General features: G+C 47.7%; 1 protein-coding gene across 2 annotated transcripts in view; it reads left to right on the top strand.

The window, feature by feature from the left end:
• PITPNM3 (PITPNM family member 3) overlaps positions 1–21,578 on the top strand; it is a 75,531-nt gene that overhangs the window by 28,021 nt on the left and 25,932 nt on the right. For both annotated transcript variants that reach the window (XM_035138852.3, XM_035138853.3), the window contains exons 3-6: positions 3,223–3,330; positions 7,453–7,500; positions 17,714–17,790; positions 18,912–19,147. In XM_035138852.3, the coding sequence (XP_034994743.2) occupies positions 3,223–3,330; positions 7,453–7,500; positions 17,714–17,790; positions 18,912–19,147 (469 nt within the window). The remainder of the gene's footprint in view (positions 1–3,222; positions 3,331–7,452; positions 7,501–17,713; positions 17,791–18,911; positions 19,148–21,578) is intronic.

The following is a 21,578-nucleotide window of genomic DNA, read 5'->3' on the forward strand; positions in this document are numbered from 1 at the left end:
CACTGGGATTATTCCCCCATATGGGGTAGATCCACCTGTACATATTTGTTACTAAGTCTGCCTTCAGGACACTAACTGTGAACTGATGTGAGTAACCTTCTTTTATTGACTTTGAATAAGATTGTCACGTCTTTATTCTTTTAAGAGGGATTCAAGGGAACTTACCAGGAATGTACAATTCAATCTGAAACAGATTGAATTGTATAATAGTGAGAGGCTCATACGAGCCTGCAACCAGCTATCTGCTGTGCATATAAAAGGGGGAATGTAACTCTGCTACATAAAGGAACTTGCTACTGCAAGTTAGGAAGGATATTAATAAACAATATATCCTCTCCTGCCACCATGAACAGTCCCGATGATGATGATGATGATGATACACTGGGTAGCTTCCAACACATATAAAAACCTAATAAAACTATATAGAGCTGCCTTTAGATGTCTTCTAAAGGTTGTAATAGTTATCTCCTTGGGTCTGGGGTCACATAACTCCATACCCTCCAACATATCTCCCATGATAATAGGGACATCCTACCATACCCTCCAACATTTCTCCTTAGGGACGTCCTAAGGAAAAGCGGGACCTTCTAGGATCAAATCAAAAACTGAGATGGCTTCTGTAAATTCAGGATGTCTCTGGAAAATAGGGACACTTGGTGGGTCTTCCACAGGGGTCATCTAGTTCAGCCCCCTGCAATGCAGGAGCAGGAATTGCAGCTAAAGAATCCCTGACAGATAATAATGATAATAATGATAATAATAATAATAATAATAATAATTTATTATTTATTATTATTTATACCCTGCCCATCTGGCTGAGTATCCCCAGCCATTCTGGGCGGCTCCCAATCGAATATTAAAACAATACAGCATTAAATATTAAAAGCTTCCCTAAACAGGGCTGCCTTCGGATGTCTTTTAAAATTAGGATAGCTGCTTATTTCCTTGACATCTGATGGAAGGGCGTTCCACAGGGCGGGTGCTACTACCGGGAAGGCCCTCTGTCTGGTTCCCTGTAACCTCACTTCTTGCAATGAGGGAACCGCCAGAAGGCCCTCAGCGCTGGATCTCAGTGTCTGGGCTGGACGGTGAGGGTGGAGAAGCTCCTTCAGGTATACAGGACCGAGGCTGTTTAGGGCTTTAAAGGTCAACACCAACACTTTGAATTGTGCTCAGAAATGTACTGGGAGCCAGTGTAGATCTCTCAGGACCAGTGTTATGTGGTCCCGGCGGCCACTCCCAGTCACCAGTCTAGCTGCTGCATTCTGGATTAGTTGCAGTTTCCGGGTCACCTTCAAAGGTAGCCCCACGTAGAGCGCATTGCAGCAATCCAAGCGGGAGATAACCAGAGCATGCACCACTCTGGCGAGACAGTCCGCAGGCAGGTAGGGTCTCAGCCTGGGTACCAGATGGAGCTGATAGACAGCTGCCCTGGACACAGAATTAACCTGTGCCTCCATGGACAGCACAGTTACCCCATTCAGGACCAGGGAGTCCTCCACACCTGCCTGTTCCCTGTCCGCCACAAACAGTACTTCTGTCTTGTCAGGATTCAACCTCAATCCGTTAACCGCCATCCATCCTCCGACTGCCTCCAGGCACTCACACAGGATCTTCACCGCCTTCACTGGTTCTGATTTGAAAGAGAGGTAGAGCTGGGTGTCATCCGCATACTGATGAACACCCAGCCCAAACCCCCTGATTATGGCCATCCAACCTCACCTTAGAAACCTCCAATGAAGGAGAGTCCACACATTCATTGGGAATCTGCTGTCAAATGGCTTTTACCCTCAGAAAGTTATTTCTAATGTTTCGTCAGAATTGCCTTCTTGTCATTTGAACCCATTAATCTGGGTCCTGCCCTCTGGAGAAGCACAAAACAAGCTAGCTCCATCTTCCATGTGGCAGCCCTTGAGGTATTTGAAGATGGCTCTGACATCACCTCTCAGTTTTCTCTTCTCCAGGCTAAACCTGTGCAACTCCCACAACCATCAGTGTGTTGTAAACTTGTCTCCTCAGTGTATCAGTCTAAATTGCAGCGTGCACACAGTTGATGGTAGCAGCCTTGGACTTCAATAAAGGGGGATAGAGATCTATTTGTTTTTAATTCAGGGGAATGCGTATCTTACTTAATCCTCCAGTAACATCACCGTCTCTTACAAATTGCACTGAAGTTCAGCCAAGAATACCCACTACAATTAACCCAGAACAGTGAAACAAACAAATGATAACACAACCTGTAACAAATATCCTCAGAGAAAGATATTGTATTTTATTACCTGTGTTGTTTTAATTAGGGGTAAGGTGCATTGAGTCCTGGTCTGGGAAAACAGTGGGGTAATAATAATAATAATAATAATAATAATAATAATAATAATAATGCTTTTTCCCTCCTCCCAAAGCACGGCTGCCCCTGTGAACGCTTTGTGAATGGCACCCAGCTCTGTGCCAGCCTTGCCATGTGTTATTCTCTCTCTAACGCTGAAGGGCTAACATCCTAAGGGGTGTTGTGAAGGAGATGCCTCTTGTTTGGAGTCTGGGCCTCCTGTTTATTTATTTATTTCATAAAATTTTTTGCACCGCTAGCTTGCAAAAAGAACTTCAGATTCGTTTGCGAAAAACAGTAAAACCATAAAGTTATCAGTGAGAAAAATAAACAGCAATAATTCATAACATTCAAAAAGTTAAAATAACAACAGATTGAAAAGAGATGAGAGACTCACACTGGCTTTCTAAATATCTGGGTATGTGTGTGTCTTAAAAAGAATTTTTTAAGCAGGCACCTATTTTTAGCAGGCACACCCCAAAAACAACGAAGGCACCTTCTTGACATCAATAGGCATGGAGTTCCAAAGTGTAGGTGCTGCCATACTGAAAGATGGGTGGATTTCTTACAAATGCTGAACGGGTATTAATGTGGTACCCATAGCAGTGCCAGTTCCACCAACTGAAGTGGTTAAGTCAGCATATATAAGGGATAAGGTGATCTCTTGAGTAAAGGAGTCCCAAATTGTTAGGGGCTTTATATACTAATAGTATTTTACACATGCAGGAGATGCAGTGATGCTCTTGCAAAGGATCCCGGGGGAGACCCTCCACTTTCTGATCCTATGGCCAGGCCATGCATTCCCACCACAACCTGCTTTAGTCTTAGTGAAGCCGCCCTGGCTCTGGTATCCATGCCATTGTGCTGAAATGTGATTCCATTTTCTCTCACCGCAGAGGAGGTGGCGGAAGGGAAGAGTGCGATCCTCCTGGGGATGAGCCAGTGGAACTCCAACGACCTGGTGGAGCAGATTGAGACCATTGGGAAGCTGGAGGAGAACCAAGGTAACCTTGAGTCACGTGCAACGCCCCCTCTCTGCCCCCCCTTCAGTGTTGGAAAAGTTTCAGAAAAGGGGATGATCAAGGGGGTGGAGCGACTCCCCTAAGAAGAAAGGTTGCAGCGTCTTTTCAGTTTGGAGAAAGGGCAGATAAGTGGTGATGTGATAGAAGTTTATAAAATTCTGCATAGCGTGGAAGATGTAGACCAGAGAAAAGTTTTCCTCCATCTCTTTTAACACTAGAACTCATGACGCAGAGTTAAACTGTGGAACTCCCTGCCACAGGAGGCAGTGATGGCCACCAAATTGGATGGCTTTAAAAGAGGGTTGGACAAGTTCATTGAGGACAATAAGGCTACCAGTGGCTACTAGAGATGATCTGGTCATGGAGATTATGGAGGTGGGGACTATTGATGGCTACCAGCCATGGTGGCTATGCTCTGCTTACACAGCAGGAGGCAGTAATGCTTCTGGGTACCAGTTGGGTACCAGTTGCTGCTTGTGGGTTTCACACAGGCTTCTGGGTGGCTGCTGTGAGGACCAGGATGCTGGACTAGATGGGCCTGATCCAGCAGAGCCCAGGAAGGCTATTCTCATGCTCTTAACACCTGGAGGGCCCCCAGTTGGCAAATGCTGGTCTCATTCTCTATAGAAATTGGGAGCCCAGTTTGGTGCTGATGCTGCTCTGTTGCCCGGCGACCAAAGTGGCGTGACACTCTTCTGCAGTGGCTCCCTGCTCCTCATAGCTCAGGCTCAAGACCAGCCTCTGCAACCTGCCTATGTTTGCGGACCCCAGCTCCCCACTCAACAAATCAACGCTCAAAGGCTTCCAGCTACAATCTTGCCCCTTGTCTTCCCCTTACCTGCTTCACACCTGCCAGCCCTTCCTAATGTTTAGTCAGAATCTCCTTTCTTGTCATTTGAATCCGGTGGTTTGGGTCCTCCCTTCTGGAGCAGCAGAAAACAAGGTTGCTCCATCTTCCTTGTGGAAGCCCTTCAGATATTTGAAGATGGCTTTATTACATCACCTCTCAGGCTTCTCTTCTTCTTCAGGTTAAACACCCCTAAACTCCTTCCACCAGTCCTCATTAGGCTTGGTTTCCACACCCTTGGCGATCTTTGTCAATTAGTTTAGGATTAGATACCTTTTCCAAGTGATGCACTTCTGATAATAAGCTGCTTTGCTGTTTTCTTGCTCTACAAGCCCCTGTGTGTGTGAATCAACAGATTAGTATCCTAACACAAATTCTGTGGACACTAAAGACCTCCAATCAGTTATTGGGCTCTGTTTCAATATGCTGGAGAGGGTAGCATTTGCTGCTCTCTTGTCACTGCTTGGGGTTCTTCTTCCTCTGCCTGTCGGCATGTTAGCTGACTGTCATGGGTTCTGCACAGGCCAGGCAGCACCTTCAAGGCTGCTAAACAGATAATTAGTGGGTATGTGTGTGTTGGGGGGGGAGTGTGATCTGTTTCACGCTGCCCTTGATGATGGCCAGGATCAAGTGCTTCCCTGCTAATTTATCTCAATCAAGACTGGATGATTCATAGGTTTTCCTTTTTCTTTGCTGAGAAAAGACGGTTTCTCTGCATCCCAAGCTTTTCTCTCCTCTTGACAGCAGGCAAGGTGGGGCAGGGGGGGAAGCAGATTAATTTGACAAGGAACAGAGCCATTTAGCAGGGAATGACAGGGCTGAGAACCTCAGATCTGGCTTCCCTCCGGGAGTTGTGTCGTCATTGCAGTGCAAGCCTCTTAGGGAATGAAGCCTGCAAATGGTGTTTTTATCTCTCTTTTGTGTCCCATCATGTGTAGGTTGTGTAATAGCCTATCAAGTCTTAAATCTGGCTGTAAGGTGAAGCAGGATTGTGTTCGATCTTAAATCTGGGTCTTAAATCTGGATCTTAAACCTGGCTATGAGGTGAAGCAGGGTCATACTGGCTTTGGATTCTAAGGACCGGAATTTGGTGCCAAGTCCGTTCTTGCTCATAGTGCAGAACAGGTCTGCTTGGGGCCCAACAAGCATCTCCCAGCATAATTGACCTTCCAGCTTGCCATAGGGTGAGGGTGTCTTACTCTCTGAGAACGTCAGCCTTCCCTACTCCAGCGCTGTGGATCTGGGGCAGCACCCTTTCCACCCTTAGATACCCACAAGGTGTAATTGCCTGCCAAAGACTAGATAATATTGTGACATTTCTGCTGGAGACTTAAGTGTGTGTGTGTGTGTGTGTGATTGACTGAGTGAATGAATGATCGAATCTCTCTTTCACTTCCTGCGCTTTGCATTCATAACAATGTATCCTCCGAATGTGCATATTTCATGGATTTATTTTATTTTCATTTTTTATAGTGCAAAGACCTAAGGAAAGGTCATTGACGCCGTCATAAAAAAGCATGGCGTAATTTTTTGATGCAAAAATTACTTTTTGCTATTACTAATAATTATGAAGCTTGGTTGAAGAATTATGAAGTTTGGTTGATTCTTAAGTGGGCTGTTCTTGAAGTGCTCCACAATAAGAGCCCTGCTGGATCAGGCCAGTATCCCAACTGGTTCACCCGAATGCATGATATGGGAAGCACTCATGGTCAGAGACAGCAATGTTTCTGAATGCCAGTTTCCAGGAACCGCAGGAGGGGAGAGGGCTCTTGTGCTTGCATCCTGCTTCCAAGTTTCCCACTGAGGCATCGGGTTGCCCACTGTGAAAAGAGGGTGCTGCAGTAGCTGGGCCATTGGCCTGACCCAGCAGGCCATTCCTAGGTTCTTAGGATGATGGCCCCTGTGGACCACCAACACTTGGAGGGGCCCTGGGACACTTTTAAAACCACCCAAACCAGTAGCCATCACTGTATTTTGGATGGGTGGTGTCAGGGGATTGTTGCGGCTACTCTCGAGTAAAGACGCTCCAGTCCGCTCTGTCTTTCGGAGTTTTATTGTGCATATTATTTACAGTGCAGAGATATCAGAAAACATGACTGCCTAGTCCGATTCATAACCCGGCAATGGCTTCTTTCGCGTCTTGGACCAGCATAAAAGCCTGGGCACCCCAAAGCGCCTCCCCCTAGCCCTGTGTGTGGGCGTGTGGCTCAATTTGAGCGCTGGAAGCCCTTTGGCTGGAGCTTTGCAGAAGCTCCGGCACCTCGCTGCGCTGTCCTTCCCCCTCTGGCCAGCTGGGTCGGTGCCTAGGCTCTGACATGTCTCAGAGCCCCCTCTCCACCCCGCTCCATTCCTCATTCCCTCCTCCTGACCCGCTGCTAGTGCTGTCACTGGGCAAAGTGCTGGTCAGGATGGCTGGGGGAGGGTCCCTGCAAGGAGTCCCCCTGACAGGTGGGTATCCATTTAATTACACATTGTGCAATAGGGTCCTTTCTTCTGTCTCTCCTGAGCTTGTGTGGCTCTGAGCTGTCTGTTTCTACCCATCCATCCACCCACCCTCACTGCTTCCCATTTGCACCACCCTGTCTTTATACCTCATGATAATTAGTATAATTGTCTGGCCTTTCAAGAGTACCAGTGATGCAGCTGCCACATTGGCTTGGGTGGGAGATGGAGTTTAGTGGTGGGGGAGGCAGGAAAGTCCCTTCCTGGAGGAGCCAAGCTTTGGAAGGTCAAATTTGGAGCTTGAAACTTGGACCCAATATGGGTGGAATGTAGCTCCTTATGGAGCACTTAGCTCACCATCAGAGGATGATAAGAGGAATAACAAACACAGGTTTGGCTCTGTGTGCTGTCAATTTATATCATTTATTAACAATAGTGCAATAATCTCCCTTCCATCTCAGTCATAACAACCACTCTGGGGAAATTATCTTAATACTCTAAACTGAAGAATACCCTGTGGATTTGAGCTTAAACTGTCATGTGGAATTTTTTCCTGGTCTGCTTTGATGTCATATGCATGACTGCATTCACGACTCAACATCTGTGCATGCATTTGTCCTGGAAGATGACACTTAATGCTTGGTAATTGTTTAAAAACCTTTCAATAAAATTTGTAATAATAAAAAAGAATTTGGAGCTTGCAAGTGTCTGGGAGGGAGAGCAATTTGTGGCTCAGCAGATGCAACACAGAGGTTGTATCCTTGTACTTCTGGCCAAGAGATGCTAACTTTGCCCCTCTTGCTTCCCTCTGGCAGGCGAAGATCCATCCTTCTGCTCATCTGGAGTCCTGCAGGAAAAACAAAGTGAGTCCTGGTGCTTTTATTAGTATTATTATTAAAAAAACACCCTCCTCCTTTCCCCCCTCTTTGCTCTTGTGGCCAAAGCAGTCCTTGAATCATCAAAGCCACCCTCACTCACATCCCATGTCACCTTCACTCTTATCATTGTACTAAGCAAAATTCATTACCCTCAATCCCAAAGCCAAGCTTTATTGATCTCTCTAACACGAAGGTCCACAGGGAGCTGGTCCGAAACGGGCTCTCTGTGGCTGCGGAGTTGGTGCCAAAGGCCTGCGCTTCTATAAAGTGGTCAGATTGCAGGCTGGGCAGCACTGATTCTGGGGGCTTCCCAGCTCCCACCCCCCTCGCATGCCACTTTGTGCTCTCTCTCTGCCTGTCTCACAGTAACCTGTGAGCATTTCAATCTTCCATCAGGTTTTTCTTTTTAAATATTTTTTTATCACTTGCTAATAGGAACCATATGCAAGTTTATTTCTCTTTGACAGATTTGTTGTCATAAACAGCCAGCAACAGTGCAACAGATGGCAGGAAAACGGGTCTGATTTCATCAGGGAATGGGAGAATGACATGCTTTCTCTCCCCCCACCTCCCCCTCCACCCCGGCGCTGTTCGTTAGTATCGGCTTGTTAATTCTCAATTGTTGGAAATTCTTTTCTTTAAAAAACAAACAAACATAAGAAGAGCTGAAAAGGACTTTGTGAGGCACTGAGCGATTATTTCCCCCTTCCCACGCGCCCATACATAAGCAGCAGCAAGAATCGTAACCTTCAAGGACTGAGCATTTTTGGGTAGGGTGTGTGGTTTGGAGAGACCCTTAAGAGGGTTGGCTGGAGGGGTGTGTGTGTGTGTGTGTGTGTGTGGAGATGCTTTTGACTCAGGGGCTGGATCCAGGCCTGCTGCTCTGGTCAAATGCATGACTACTCTTTGCAAAGCTACCCCCCCTCCCTGGGCAGCCTGCCTGCTCTGTCTCCACTGCAGCCAGGAAGGTCTCTTACAAGTGTCCAAACACAACCTTAAGAACATAAGAGCCTGTTGGATCAGGCCAATAGCCTATCTAGTCTGGTATCCTGTTATCACAGTGGCCAACACAGATGCCTGTGGCAAACTAGCAGAAGAGCACTCTCCCCTCCTGCAGTTTCCAGCAGCTGGCACTCAGACACAGTAGTGCCTCTAGCCATGGAGGCAGAACAATAGCCATCATTGCTAGTAGCCATTGATAGCCTTATTATCATCCATGAGTGTCTGATCTTCTTTTAAAGTACAACCCAAATAGGTGGCCTTCATGGCCTCCTGTTAGAGCAAGTTCCACAGTTTAATGGTACACTTTTATAAAATTCTATCCTGCTGCCTTTTTCTTGTCTTTTCATCAACCTTCTTGCCTGGTGGCTCTCGGCTTCTCTGCAGCAGGCAAGACAGACAATTAGTCCTTGTCCCCCTGTGAAGCAATGGATGCTTTATGAAGCCCAGCTCCTGCAATGGTCTGCAGCAGCAGTAGCTAGGGCTAGGAGGAGGAGCAAGGGGTGGCTGGACCCCACAAACCCAGAATCCCCAAACCAGAAACTCCAGAAAAGCTCTTTCCTGCATCTGATGCCCTTAAGAGGCTGAGGCCCTCCCACACCAGCCCCCTCCCAGCCCCCTGTGATATCCTACCCATGCCAGGCAGTAAGTGACCAGAGATGGCTCAGGGCATGAGGGCTGCTGCCCCTTTAAGCATATTTGTTTCTCAGAGAGAAAAGGTCTTCCTTGGAGGTGGGAATTGTTTTGGGGAAGTGGCTCCCTGCAAGAGATCTGTCCAAGGTCCTGAAACCCTGCAGGATCTGTCCATAGTCCTGAAAATTTCACTGACTCCCCCAAAGGGATCTGTCCATGGTCCTGAAACCATCGCTCTGTCCAGCTACTGGACCTTGGTTTATCTGCTAATCTTCATCTCAAGGATCATGAGCACCACTTTGGAATAGGCACTGTCAGGGAGACTCCATACAGGGACCCTCCCCCAGCCATCCTGACCAGCACTTCGCCCAGTGACAGCGCAAGCAGCGGGTCAGGAGGAGGGAATGAGGAATGGAGCGGAGTGGAGAGGGGGCTCTCAGACGTGTCAGCACAGACCCAGCTGGCCAGAGGGGGAAGGACAGTGCAGCGAGGTGCCAGAGCCTCTGCAACGCTCCAGCCGAAGGACGGGAGAAGGAACGCAGCCCCTTCTGGCGCCCGAATTGAGGCACGCGCCCACACGCAGGGCTAGGGGGAGGCGCTTTGGGGTGCCCAGGCTTTTATGCTGGTCCAAGAAGGCGACAGAAGCCATTGCCCGGGTTCTGAATCGGACTAGGCAGTCATGTTTTCTGATACAGTATCTCTGCACTGTAAATAATATGCACAATAAAGCTCTTAAAGACAGAGCGGGTTGGAGCGTCTTTACTCGGGAGTAGCCGCAACAATCCCCTTGACAGGCACCTTGCCAATACCAGGTCTGTTCAGACATCTGTGGGTGCTGTCCTTTCCCCAAGACAGGATGCGGAGCAGATAACCAGATATTGTGGAGAGGTCCTGCCTTGGAAGCTGGACTGGATTTTCCAAAGACACTTTGGAACTCCTATGTTCTCCATGTCACTGGAATGTATGAAGACCTGTTACTGTGTGGGCAGGAGCAGCTCTTCCCTCTCAATTGTTGCCCAGGATAGGAAGGAATGGCCAGCGGGCATGCTTGCACCTCCACAACCCCCCAATGCTGCGCCTCTGCTATGACTTTTAAAGGGCACCCCTGTTAGCTCTGGATGCCGTACAGTTGACTGCTACTTTCTGCCATGTTCCCAGTCCAGGGCAGGACAGGGCAGTTCTGCCATCTGCTGTGCAAAATGGCCCTCCCAAACCTAGCAGAGGGTAGCTGCATTTGACCTTCTGCTTCCCTCCCCAGGAAATGAGTGTGGGGCCTGGTTTTTGTTGTTGTTGAGGGCCTCATTCCCTTGGAGGGGGTGGTGGTGTAGTGGTCAGAGTGCTGGACTGGTAACTGGGGAGACCAGGGTTCGAATGCAACTTTGATATCCATGAAGGAAAAATGCAATATAAACACAACAAATAATAAATTCTGCCAGGGGGCCAGAGCCTCTCTTTCCTCTCCTTCTCCTCCTCCCTATCCCCCCCTTTTGCTACCTACCTGGCTGAAATTAACTTGAAAGCCATAGGGCTCCCCACTTCTTTCTCCCAGATACCATTACAGTGGGACCTCGGGTTACAGACGCTTCAGGTTACAGACACTTCAGGGTACAGACTCCACTAACCCAGAAATAGTACCTCGGGTTAATAACTTGGCTTCAGGATGAGAACAGAAATCGTGCGGCGGCAGCGTGGCGGCAGCGGGAGGCCCCATTAGCTAAAGTGGTACCTTAGGTTAAGAACAGCTTCAGATTAAGAACGGACCTCCAGAACAAATTAAGTCCTTAACCCAGGGTACCACTGTATTCCAAATCTTCCCCTGTCGTTTTTATTATTTTCTTCCCACAAAGAGAGCCTGGCATGCTTCTCCCATGCAGGGCTTTGCTGTGTCAGCCCTGCAGCAGGATCTCGGCTATTGAATACAGACCCTGCTGGTGAGTTGCTTTTTTCCCTTGCAAAGAAAAGAGGAAAAAGCCAGTTTTAGAGCATCTTGTTCTCCAGGGTGGAATCCTTGGCTTGTCCCTGTTTCCTACCTGCTAGCATCCCAGTTGGAGGCCAGGAAGCCTTTGGAACAGGTTCTGAATTGCTCCCTGCAAATTACGTGAAATGGGGAGATACGATTTTGCCCTTGCAGCTAAGATTAGTTTTCCTGTTCCATTCATTGGTGGCTCAAGTCAGGCTTATTTAATGAGGCTGCCCCCCCCCCCGTTAACTCAACCCTCCTTCTGCCTCTGCATGAAAGGGGGAGGGTTTCATTGAGGCAGGAGTTCCACACTGGGCTTAACATTCTCTTGAATTCTTCTTCATGCACTGCATGGTTAAACTGTGGAACTCACTTCTGCAAGAGTCAGTGATGGCCACCAACTTGGATGGCTTTGAAAGAGGATTGGACAATTAAAGGAGGAGAGGACTATTGAAAGCTGCCAACCTTGATGGCCATTCTCTGCCCCCACAGTCAGAGGCAGAAATGCTTCTGAATACCACAGGAGAGGAGAGGGCTATTGTGCTCGGATCCTGCTTGTGAGTTTCCCCAAAGCTTCTGGCTGGCCACTGTGAGAACAGGATGCCGGGCAAGATGAGTCATTGGCCTGATCCAGCAGCCTCATCTGATGTCCTTGTGATGGTGGAGTAAACGCGCCCCCTTTGGGAGCTCTTCTTATGGAGGTCTATTTTGAGAGCAGAACCTCCATGCCCAGGGACAGTCTACCTCTGAATACCGGGCAACAGAGAACTGGATAGTGCTCTTCTGCTTCTCCTGCTTGCAGGCTTCCCATACTGGGAATCTGGTTGGACCACTGTGAGAACAGGATGCTAGACTAGACTTTGGCTTGATCCAGCAGGCTCTGCTTACATTCTTATGAGGTTTCCCCAGGAAGCACTGCTGCCTCTCAGCCACTCAGATCTTTCCCTCCATGGTCTGGAGCTCTTCTGAGAAATCTTAGCAGAGACGGTTTTCTTGTTATCTACAAATGCCTTAGGAAGCCATGGAGGCAGGTTGCCTGGAATGTGGAATAAGGTCTGTGTTTTCTGATTAAGCACAGCTCTTCCATTTTGGGTGGCACCATCCCCATCTAGCTGATTGCTGTCTTGATGGTTGAAGGCTGGCTGGCTAACGTGTTAAGACAGGGAGGCCTGGGCCTTGTCACTCAGGAGGGTTGGGTAGGCCGTGGATGACTCAGCCTTGCTCAAGAGCGGTGGGTGGTGGTGGTGCTGCTGCCCCCAGGGGCTGAGCAACTCTTGCCTAACCTACTTTGTTGTGGGGATTAAATGAGGAAGGGGAGAACCATGTCAGCCACCTTGATCCTCCTTGCAGGAGAAAGGTAAATGCAGTGAATAGATCAGAACAGGGTTAGCCAATGGGGTGCCCTCTAGATGTTCTTGGACTGCAACTCCCATGGTCCCTGACTGCTGGTCCTGCTGGCTGCTGGGAATTGAGATCCAGCAGTATATGTAGAGGGCACCACATTTGCTACCCCTGCTCTGGAGAAGCAGCACAACTGAGGAACAACCACTTAGCAGCCAGCAGAGGAGTTGCCTGGAGCAGCCAAGTATTCTTGTCGGTGTGAAGAGGAAAAGTTAACTGAGCCTGGCCAGCGTTATCTGAAATAGTAGATGCTCTTAGTTTGGAGATGGTTTACCTTTGGTCCAGAGGTCAACTCTTCCTCCAGGTCATAGAATTGCAAGACTGGACAAGATGCTGTCCTCCTCCTGTCCTCCTCCTTTCCCTTTCCCTTTCCCTTTCCCTTTCCCTTTCCCTCCTCCTCCTCCTCCTCTTTTTCTTCCTCTCCCCTCTCCCGTCTTCCTCACAGGACCTGGCTTGTTTCAAAGCTTGCCTTGGTTCTTCCCTCTCCAGATCTGGATTGTAAACACCACCACCACCACCACCACCACCACCAACAACAACAAAACAAGCTCTCAAACAAGCCCATATCCAATCAGGACTTTCCCCCCTGCTGTTTGAATGGAGGACTCTGATCCACGTGCTGAGTTCTACCTTCTGTGTGGGATTTTAATTTACCTTCTTTGCTCCCATAGTTTGTATAATGATGTAATTAGCATAACTTGCTGTAATGGCAGTATAAAAGGCTGCCAAGGAAAAACTGGCGAAAAGCTGGAGCCTCACCTGGGAGCCTCTTTGAGTCCTACTAAGTCTCTTTTATAATTTTACCTCATTAAAACTCCTCCAGTAAACAGAACAACACACCATTTCCCTCATAATCAGCTTCATTCAGGCAGCTAATGAAATCACCCTGTTTTCTTTATGGTCCTCTTCCTCTTCTCTTGCTCTGGGGACCTGCATACAACCTCATCCCTGGTGTACGCTCAACTGCAAGGTCACAGGTTTCACCTTTTCCATTGGGTCTGGCTGCACGGTTTCCCTTCCACTTGGACGACAGGACCATTCACAGTCCCCAGCACACCTTGGAAACAGCCAGTATTCATTGGCTTCCAGGCAGGCAGGGATGTGATGTAAGATCAGCACCTTGGAGAGTGACCTTGGTGTGGGTTTCAGGACCTCAGCCAGCGATCCTGCTGCTGAGGCAGAACATGCACGTTGCCTCAGCAGCATCCTGGAGCTTTGCTCACTTTTGCCTCTGGCCCCACACAGCGCCAGCATGTGACCAGAATGGAATGTGGCCCTCGGACTGTGAAGAACCCCACACCCTTTTAGGGCTGCAGGAGATGTCCCATGTATTCACTGGAATTAAATAAATAAAAACAATGAATCAATAAAAACAAAGTTGGCTGAAAACAAAAACAAAAAGGGGGGCATTTTATTTCATCCACAAAATTTATACACTTCATTGGAAAGAAGGGGGGGGAGAAAGACACCCAAAGAAGTGTACAAAAAAGCGGAAAACCCCCAATAATTTTGCTACTAAGAAAAATCAGCAACCATAATTTCAAACTTCTGAAAGGTTAAAATAACGGTAGACCAAATCTGAATTAAAACTTGCAACAGCTTTCTAAACATCTAGGTGGGCTTATCAAAAGAGGAATGTTTTCATCAGGCAACGAAAAGAGTACAGTGAAGGGGCCTGTCTGATGTCAAAAGGCAGGGAGTTCCAACGTGATAGGTGCTGCCACACTATATGACAGAGTTCTTATCAATGCAGAATGCGTATTATGTGGCACTTGTAGCAGTGCCAGTTCTGCCGATCAAAGCGGTCGAGTGGGCACATGTTGAGAAGGCAACCTCGCAGGTCAACTGGTTCTATGTTGTTAAGGCTTTGTATACTAATAGTAGCACCTTTGAACCTGGCCAGGTAGGGAATCAGCAACCAGGTGTGGTATGCTTGTAAGATCTCACTCCTGTCAGCAATCATGCTATGGCATTCTGCACTAACTGCAGCTTCCAGATCAAGCACAAAGAAAGTCCCACATAGAGCACATTACGGCAATCCTGTTTTGAAGCAACCAATGAATGAACTATGGCAAAGTTTTCCGGGGACAGGAATGGCTGTTGAAATAGCCACAGTTGGTAAAAGGCACTTTTAGCTACTGATGCTACCAGGGCCTCCAGTGACAGAGCTGGATCCAGAAGCCACCCCAAACTGTGAATCTACTCCTTCGGGGGGAGAGCAAAGCCATCCAGGGTAGGCAACTGTGCAATTTCCCAGACACAGGAGCTTCTCACACACAGTGCCTCCATCTTGCCAGGATTCAAGCTCGGCTTGTTTCTCCTCATCCATTTTACCCCTGCGTCCTGGCAATGGCCCAGGGACTGCGTGGCCTCTACTGATTCATACCTTACGGAGAAATAGAGCCGGATGTTTTCTGCAATGGATGGTCTTTGGGAACAATCCGCAACTCAGGATTTCCACCTCCAACCGGCTGAATTGCCCTCCTCATAGGCTCATTCCCTGCATGTCCATGTTGATCCTTTGTTGACTGTGGCATCAGGTGATTCAGCTCCCACACAAAAGGAATTTCCCCAGGCAAATCCTCACAGCAAGGAACTCTCTTGTTGCCCAGCCTCGATGCAAAAAGATGTAACACTTTTCTAGGGTGATGTTATTGTGCTAGTCTGCTTTTGAAGTCCTGCATTACATTCTACGACATGTTCATGCCCACTCAACCGCTTCAATAAGCAGAGCTGGCCCTGTTACAGGGAGCCACAAAATACCCGTTCTGCATTAGTAAGAAACCCATCTTTTAGTGTGGCAACGCCTGCACATCTGGAACTCTCTGCCCATTGACACCAGGCAGGCACCTTCACTGTATACCCATTTTGATACATACTAAAAAGATTATTGTTTAGATATGCCTACCTAGATCTTCAGAAAGCTGGCGTGTGTTTTCATCTGTTTTTAGTCTACCATTATTTTAACTTTTTTTAAAAAAACTATTGAATTATTATTGTTGATTTTTCATGTTGATACTTTTCTTGTTTAATTTTTTGTAAACCACTTTTTTAAAACTATCAAGCGACGTATAAATTTTGTGGAATAAAGAAATAAATGTGAGGTAGTCAAGTGGCCAAAACTGTAGTGGCTTCTTCTTCTTTCTTCTTTGGCGATCACTCATATCTGAATAAGATTGTCTTCCATAAACACGGTTTTAACAATGGGTCCGTGACTGTGGAGGCCAATTCTGGATCCACACGTCCTTCCACAGTGGGGACATTGGTTTCCGGGTGGGAGTTGATCACAGTGTGGATTTGCCAAGCGTGGCAGTACGCCCTTCAGAGGGATCGCAGTTTTGAATTCCCCTGCTCCATGTTTAGAATTCCCTGCATGTAGAAAGCCAGCAGTCAAAGGGGCTGGGACCCCCAACCTTTTGTCTCTCAGATACCCCACCTCACTCTGTTGCCCATGAGTAGAGCCACTTTCGATCAGAGCACATTTTCTGGGCCAGCACCCCCCCCTTTTTTTTGAGACTGCAGGGATCTCATTTTTAAAAATATCCTCTGGCATCTTTTAAACAAACCCTGCCTGTAGAAAACTAGCGCAGCGAAGAGGAAGTGTGAGGAGTCTTCTTCCCTGACAGGAAGGTTTTGTATAATGTGGGGCAGGAGTCTTCAAATGCAGGACCCCATCCTCTGCTGGTGCCGTCCCAGGGAGGGGGCAGTGCGTACATACACAGGTGGAGCCAAGGAGAGAAGCCTCTGGAAGCGAGAGAAGGGAGTTCTGGCCCTGTGGCTGCTCCCCAAAACTGGTGCAGAGTTTGCCATCAAAATGCAAAATGGGGGCAGTGGGGGCAGAAGGGGCAGAGGTCCTGGTGGCTGCCCCAGAGATGGACATGGCAGTCAGGTTTTGCCACGGAGATAATCGGATTCTGTCCTGCGGCTGTTTCCTTGACAACTAACAGAGGCAGAAGAGATAGTGAGCGAGAAGACAGAGTTGAGCGGGTGGAAGAAAAGCCTGGTGTGGAGAGCGACTGAGCAAGCGGCTTCGGGGGTGGGTGGGATATGGGAGTATAAAAACCTTTCCTCACAATTTCATCACACCTTACATTTTGTGGAGTCTCCTCCTGAGATTTCAGGAATGTAATGCGCTAATTGAGCCCCCTGGTGGGCCTTTCGCCTCCCTCCCTCGTCCCCTTGGTACCTTACGAATGGGGAATCGCAGAATTGTAGAGTTGGAAGGGACCCCAAGGGTCCTCTTGTCTAACCCCCTGCAGTGCAGGAAGTTGTGCCCCTGTTCTCTGGGGCAGGGGAGTCTGCTGCCTGCAAGATCCCATTTTGATTCATAAAACTAAAAACTAAATCAAAATCAACAACGTATAGAACAATGAGACATCATAAAGAAATTTCTGCATGTACATAAAACCAACTTCAGATTTAAATTAGGTAAATTATAATACACCCGTTTCCTATTATTGCGGATATTTCATTATTAATTGGGTCTCTACCGGTACTTTCTTTATTACAGGTAATGGAAATAATAATAATAATAATAATAATAATAATAATAATAATAATAATAATGTACAAGTTTATACAAGTCAGACCATACTATATGCACACACTCTCCCCTCCTTGCCCTCTGTCTTCTGCTGTTATTACTATTACTATATTTATTTATATCCTGCTTTCTTTCCAGACTGGGACTCAAGGCAGTTTGCAGAAATCAAAACAATGCAGATAAAATACAAAAAGCTAAAAACCTATAAAACGTGATGGTTAGAAAGTAATTAAACTCTAGCAGAAATTAAAGCCAAATAGAAAACAAGTCTATTAAAACACAGACAGTAAAATCAGCACAGCACTATTAAAAGAGCCACTTCCTTAAAAAAAGAAGAAAAAGCAACAGTCAGTTCCCAAAGGCCTGTGAGAATATAGGAGTCTTCGGCTGCTGGAGGAAGGACAACGAGGAGGGAGCCAGTCTGGCGTCTCTAGGGAGGGAATTCCAAAGCCTGGGAGCAGCTACTGAGAAGGCCCTGTCCTGCGTCCTCATCAAGCAGGACTGTGAGGGTGGTGGGACGGAGAAGAAGGGTCCCTGCAGATTGTGACTATTATATTTGGGCTGGCAGGAGAGAAAATTCAGCAGCCCATTTGGCGGCTGTCCAGGAGAACCAGGAGTAAAAGGGTTTGAAAGGTAACCCCGATTTCTTTCTTTTCCTGCAGGGGAGCTCTACAGAGCCTCTTTGAGGAAGCACCGCTATCCTGCGCAAGGCAGCATTGAGATCCACGAGGAGAGTGAGGTGAGCGCCCGCTGTCGGCCTTGACCATATCACATTTCAGTAAATAGATGGGCAGTGTGTGGGAGAGGGGCTGGGCTCTGCAGAGGAAAGTTTTGGACGCCATGGGGTGTGGGTTTTTTGTTTTTTTTAATATAAAAAAAATTAAACAAAGCTTTATTGTAATTTCTCCTGGTTTTTAACGTGGCGAGGGTGATAGAATTGTAGGAATGTAGGGTTGGAAGGGAACCCCAAGGGTCATTTAGGCCAGGGGTGGCCAACTCCCAAGAGACTGTGATCTACTCACAGAGTTAAAAACTGGCAATGGGTGGGGGCGGTTTGGGTCAAAGTTGTTGAGGTTTTCCCCCCCAGGGAGGAGGTAAAATGTTGAGGGGTTTTTTTAGGGGAGCACCAGTTGTTCAGCTTCTTTGGGGGGAGCCAGTGATCTACCAAAGATCTACCACAGACACCCAGTGATCTACCAGCTCAAGATTTCCTTGCAGATGGCCATCCAAACTCTGTTTGAAGGTGCTTTCGGAACTGTTGAGAGAGTTGGGTATGTTTAGCCTGGGAAAGAGGAGACTGAGAGGAGATATGGTAGCCATCTTCAAAGATCTAAAGGAAGAGGGGACAAGAATGTTTTCTTCAGCTCTAAAGGGGAAGAACCGAACCAGTAGATTCAAATGACAAGAAATGACAAGAAAGGAGAATCTGGCGAGAGCGTTGGGGATAACTTTCTGAGGGTAAGAGCTGTTTGACAGCAGAACATCAGCAGGTGGCAGGCTCTCCTTAGTTGGAGGTTTTAAAACAGAGATTGGATGGCCACCTGACAGGGACTCTTGAGCTGGGATTCCTGCATTGCAGGTGGTTGGAATAGATGGCCCTTGGAGTTCCCTTCCAGCCCTGCAATTCACTCATTCCTTGTAGAAGCCCCAGCACTGCCATGCCACAAGGCTCTTTGGTTTTTCTCACGAGGTTTCCATTATCCCTTGACTCCAAAGCGAAATCTGCTCAGGCCTTTATCCTCAGGTTGGTTTGCTCTTCTAGGTATGTATATAGCTTGGTCCACTTCTTTCTTTCTCTCTCTCTCTCTCTCTCTCTCTCTCTCTCTCTCTCTCTCTCTCTCTCTCTCTCTCTCTCTCCAGGAAGGGGGTCAGCAGCAGAACTGCAAAACCCACGTCTTGATCCTGGTCCTGCATGGGGGCAACATCCTGGACACAGGCAGCGGGGAGCCCAGCAGCAAGATGAGTGACATCAACACCTTCACGTCGGTGTTCGAGAAGGTCACAAAGGCCCACTTCCCGGCTGCCCTGGGCCACATCCTGATCAAGCTCGTCCCTTGCCCAGCTGTCTGCTCAGAAGCCTTCTCCCTCATGGCAAAGTGAGTTTCCTGTGGGTTTTTGGCTGCCGTGTTGCACTGTGCAGTCAACTAGTCCTGAGTGAGGAAAGGGGAAACCTGTGCTTTGGCCTTGCTCCCTTAGGCTCAGCCTCCCACCTGGGAAATGGGAAGAGCCGGGATCTTCTTCGCAGGCTTCTGTTGTACGGACAAATAAATACTGCAAACAGTACTGGGTGCCTCGCCTTGAAAAGGATATTGTGAAGCTGGAAAAGGTTCAGAAAGGGGCGAGCAAAATGATTGACGGAGCGACAGCCCCATAAGGAAAGGTTGCAGTGTTTGAGACTTTTTAGCTTTTGAAATAAGGTGATCAAGAGGAGATATGATAGAGGTGTATAGAAATCAATGTATGGCCTAGAGAAAGTGGATAGAGAAAAGTTTTCCTCCCTCTTGACACCAAAACTCATGGACGTCCAGTGAAGCTGAAAGTTGGAAGATTCAGGACAGATATAAGAAAGTCCTTCTGCATGCAGTGTATTGCTGAACTATGGAACTCTCTCCCACTGGGGGCAGTGATGGCCACCAACTCGGATGGCTTTGAAAGAGAACTAAACAGTATAATGAGGAGGATAATAAGGCTACTGAAATCTACTAGCCACGGAGGGTATACTCTGCCTCCACAGTTGTGATAGCTCATGAGACTCTTAATCTCAGGGTTGTGGGTTTGAGTTCCACGTTGGGCAAAAGATTCCTGCATTGCAGGGGGTTGGACTAGACGACCCTTGGTGTCCCTTCCAACACTACAATGCTATGTTTGTACCGTAGCAACGCTTCTGAATACCAGTTACTGGAAACCACAGGAGAGGGGAGGGCTGTTGTGCTCAGGTCTTGCTTGCTGGTTTCCCGTTGGGGGTCTGTTTGGCCGCTGTGAAAACAGGATGCTGGGCTAGATGGCGAGACACGTCTGGATTAGAAGTGCTGGATTCATAAAGAGAAAACAAATAGGAGTGATTTTAAGCTGGTGGCAATTTTCATAGCAAGTTAACGCGAGCGATCCTTCAGCTCCACTTAGCAAGCAGCTCAATCTACGGCATTCAGCCCTGCTCACTGCCTCTGGCTTTTCGGAGGCTCCTGCGGGGATCTCTCTGTGGACAAATTTATGGAACAGCAAAGCTTCTGTGTGGCATTTCCAGTGAAAAATGAGACCCCGTTAAGCAAAAACGCCTCTGCTTAGGATGAAATATTTGGCTTTTGCTCTGCTGAGTTTGGGCTGATATTTAGTGCTTCTCTCGCTGCAGAGGTAAAACAATCTGCTTAGCATGAAGCTACCAGCTAAGTCTTCATGGAAAACAGAGGGTGGGGGGAGATATACAATGAGTTCCAGCCTGCCTCCCTGTTTTCTCCTTCTTTTACCATAACAAATCCTGCATTTTTGTTTTCCAAGAAGCCATTGGGGAAATTTGCATCATTTCTGCATGTTCCGCTCTGCGAAATTTGCATGTGTTTTATTCTCAAACAGGCATTTGAATCTCAAATATGATTTTTTTGGGGTACATAGAGTCCCCGAAGTGAATGATTAACTGCATTACGATCTACCTCTTAGTTCGAGAAATGCAAATCTGGTCGATTTGCAGACAGGATGAAATCCTCAAGCAAAGCCAAGTGCAGGGTTTGGGGGGTGGGTGTAGGGTGGGGGAAGGAGCCACCCGGCTCAGTGATGCATTCTGAAACATTTGTTCTGGGGGCAGGTAGGGTAGCAAGACCTCTGGAAAGACTTTTGACTTGTCTGCCAAGGGAGAATTTTGCAGCTCATTGTGGGGTGGGGTGGGGTGGGGCTCGTTATCTCAAGTGACCTCTCCTCCATCCCTAGATTCACAGAACTCTAAAGTTGGAAGAGGGTTCCCAAGGGTCATCTAGCCCAACCCTATGGAATGCAGGAACCACAGATAAATCATCCTTGACGGTTGGCCATGCAATGTCTGTTTGGAAACCTCCAAAGAAGGAGAGCCCATTCCACTGTCAAGCAGCTCTTGCCATTGGGAAGTTCTTCCTAATGTTTACTTAGAATCTAAATTTCTTGCCACCTGAATCCATTATTTCAGGTCCTACCCGCTGGTGCAGCAGAAAACAATCTTGCTCCATCTTGTCGCCTACCAATGGGCGGCTGACGTGAGCCTCGTACCCCTTTCGTTTGGGTTCCATTTCTAATGCGTTGCTGGGAGGAGCTGGACCAGTTTACCCTTCCAACTTTACAATTCTGTGATTCTAGTATTCTTCCATAGAATCATAGATGTCTAGAGCTGCAAGGGGCCACAAGGGTCATCCAGTCCAACCCCCTGCAATGCATCATCTTTTGCCCAAATGTTGGGCTTGTACCCATGACCCTACGATTAAGAGTCTCATGCTCTACTGACTTGAGACGTTAAAGGCAGGAGCGTGAAGAGACTCAGGTCACAAGCTATGATTAAAATCTTTC

This window comes from Zootoca vivipara, chromosome 14 (assembly GCF_965207765.1).
Source record: "Zootoca vivipara chromosome 14, rZooViv2.hap1.1, whole genome shotgun sequence".
NCBI lineage: Eukaryota > Metazoa > Chordata > Lepidosauria > Squamata > Lacertidae > Zootoca > Zootoca vivipara.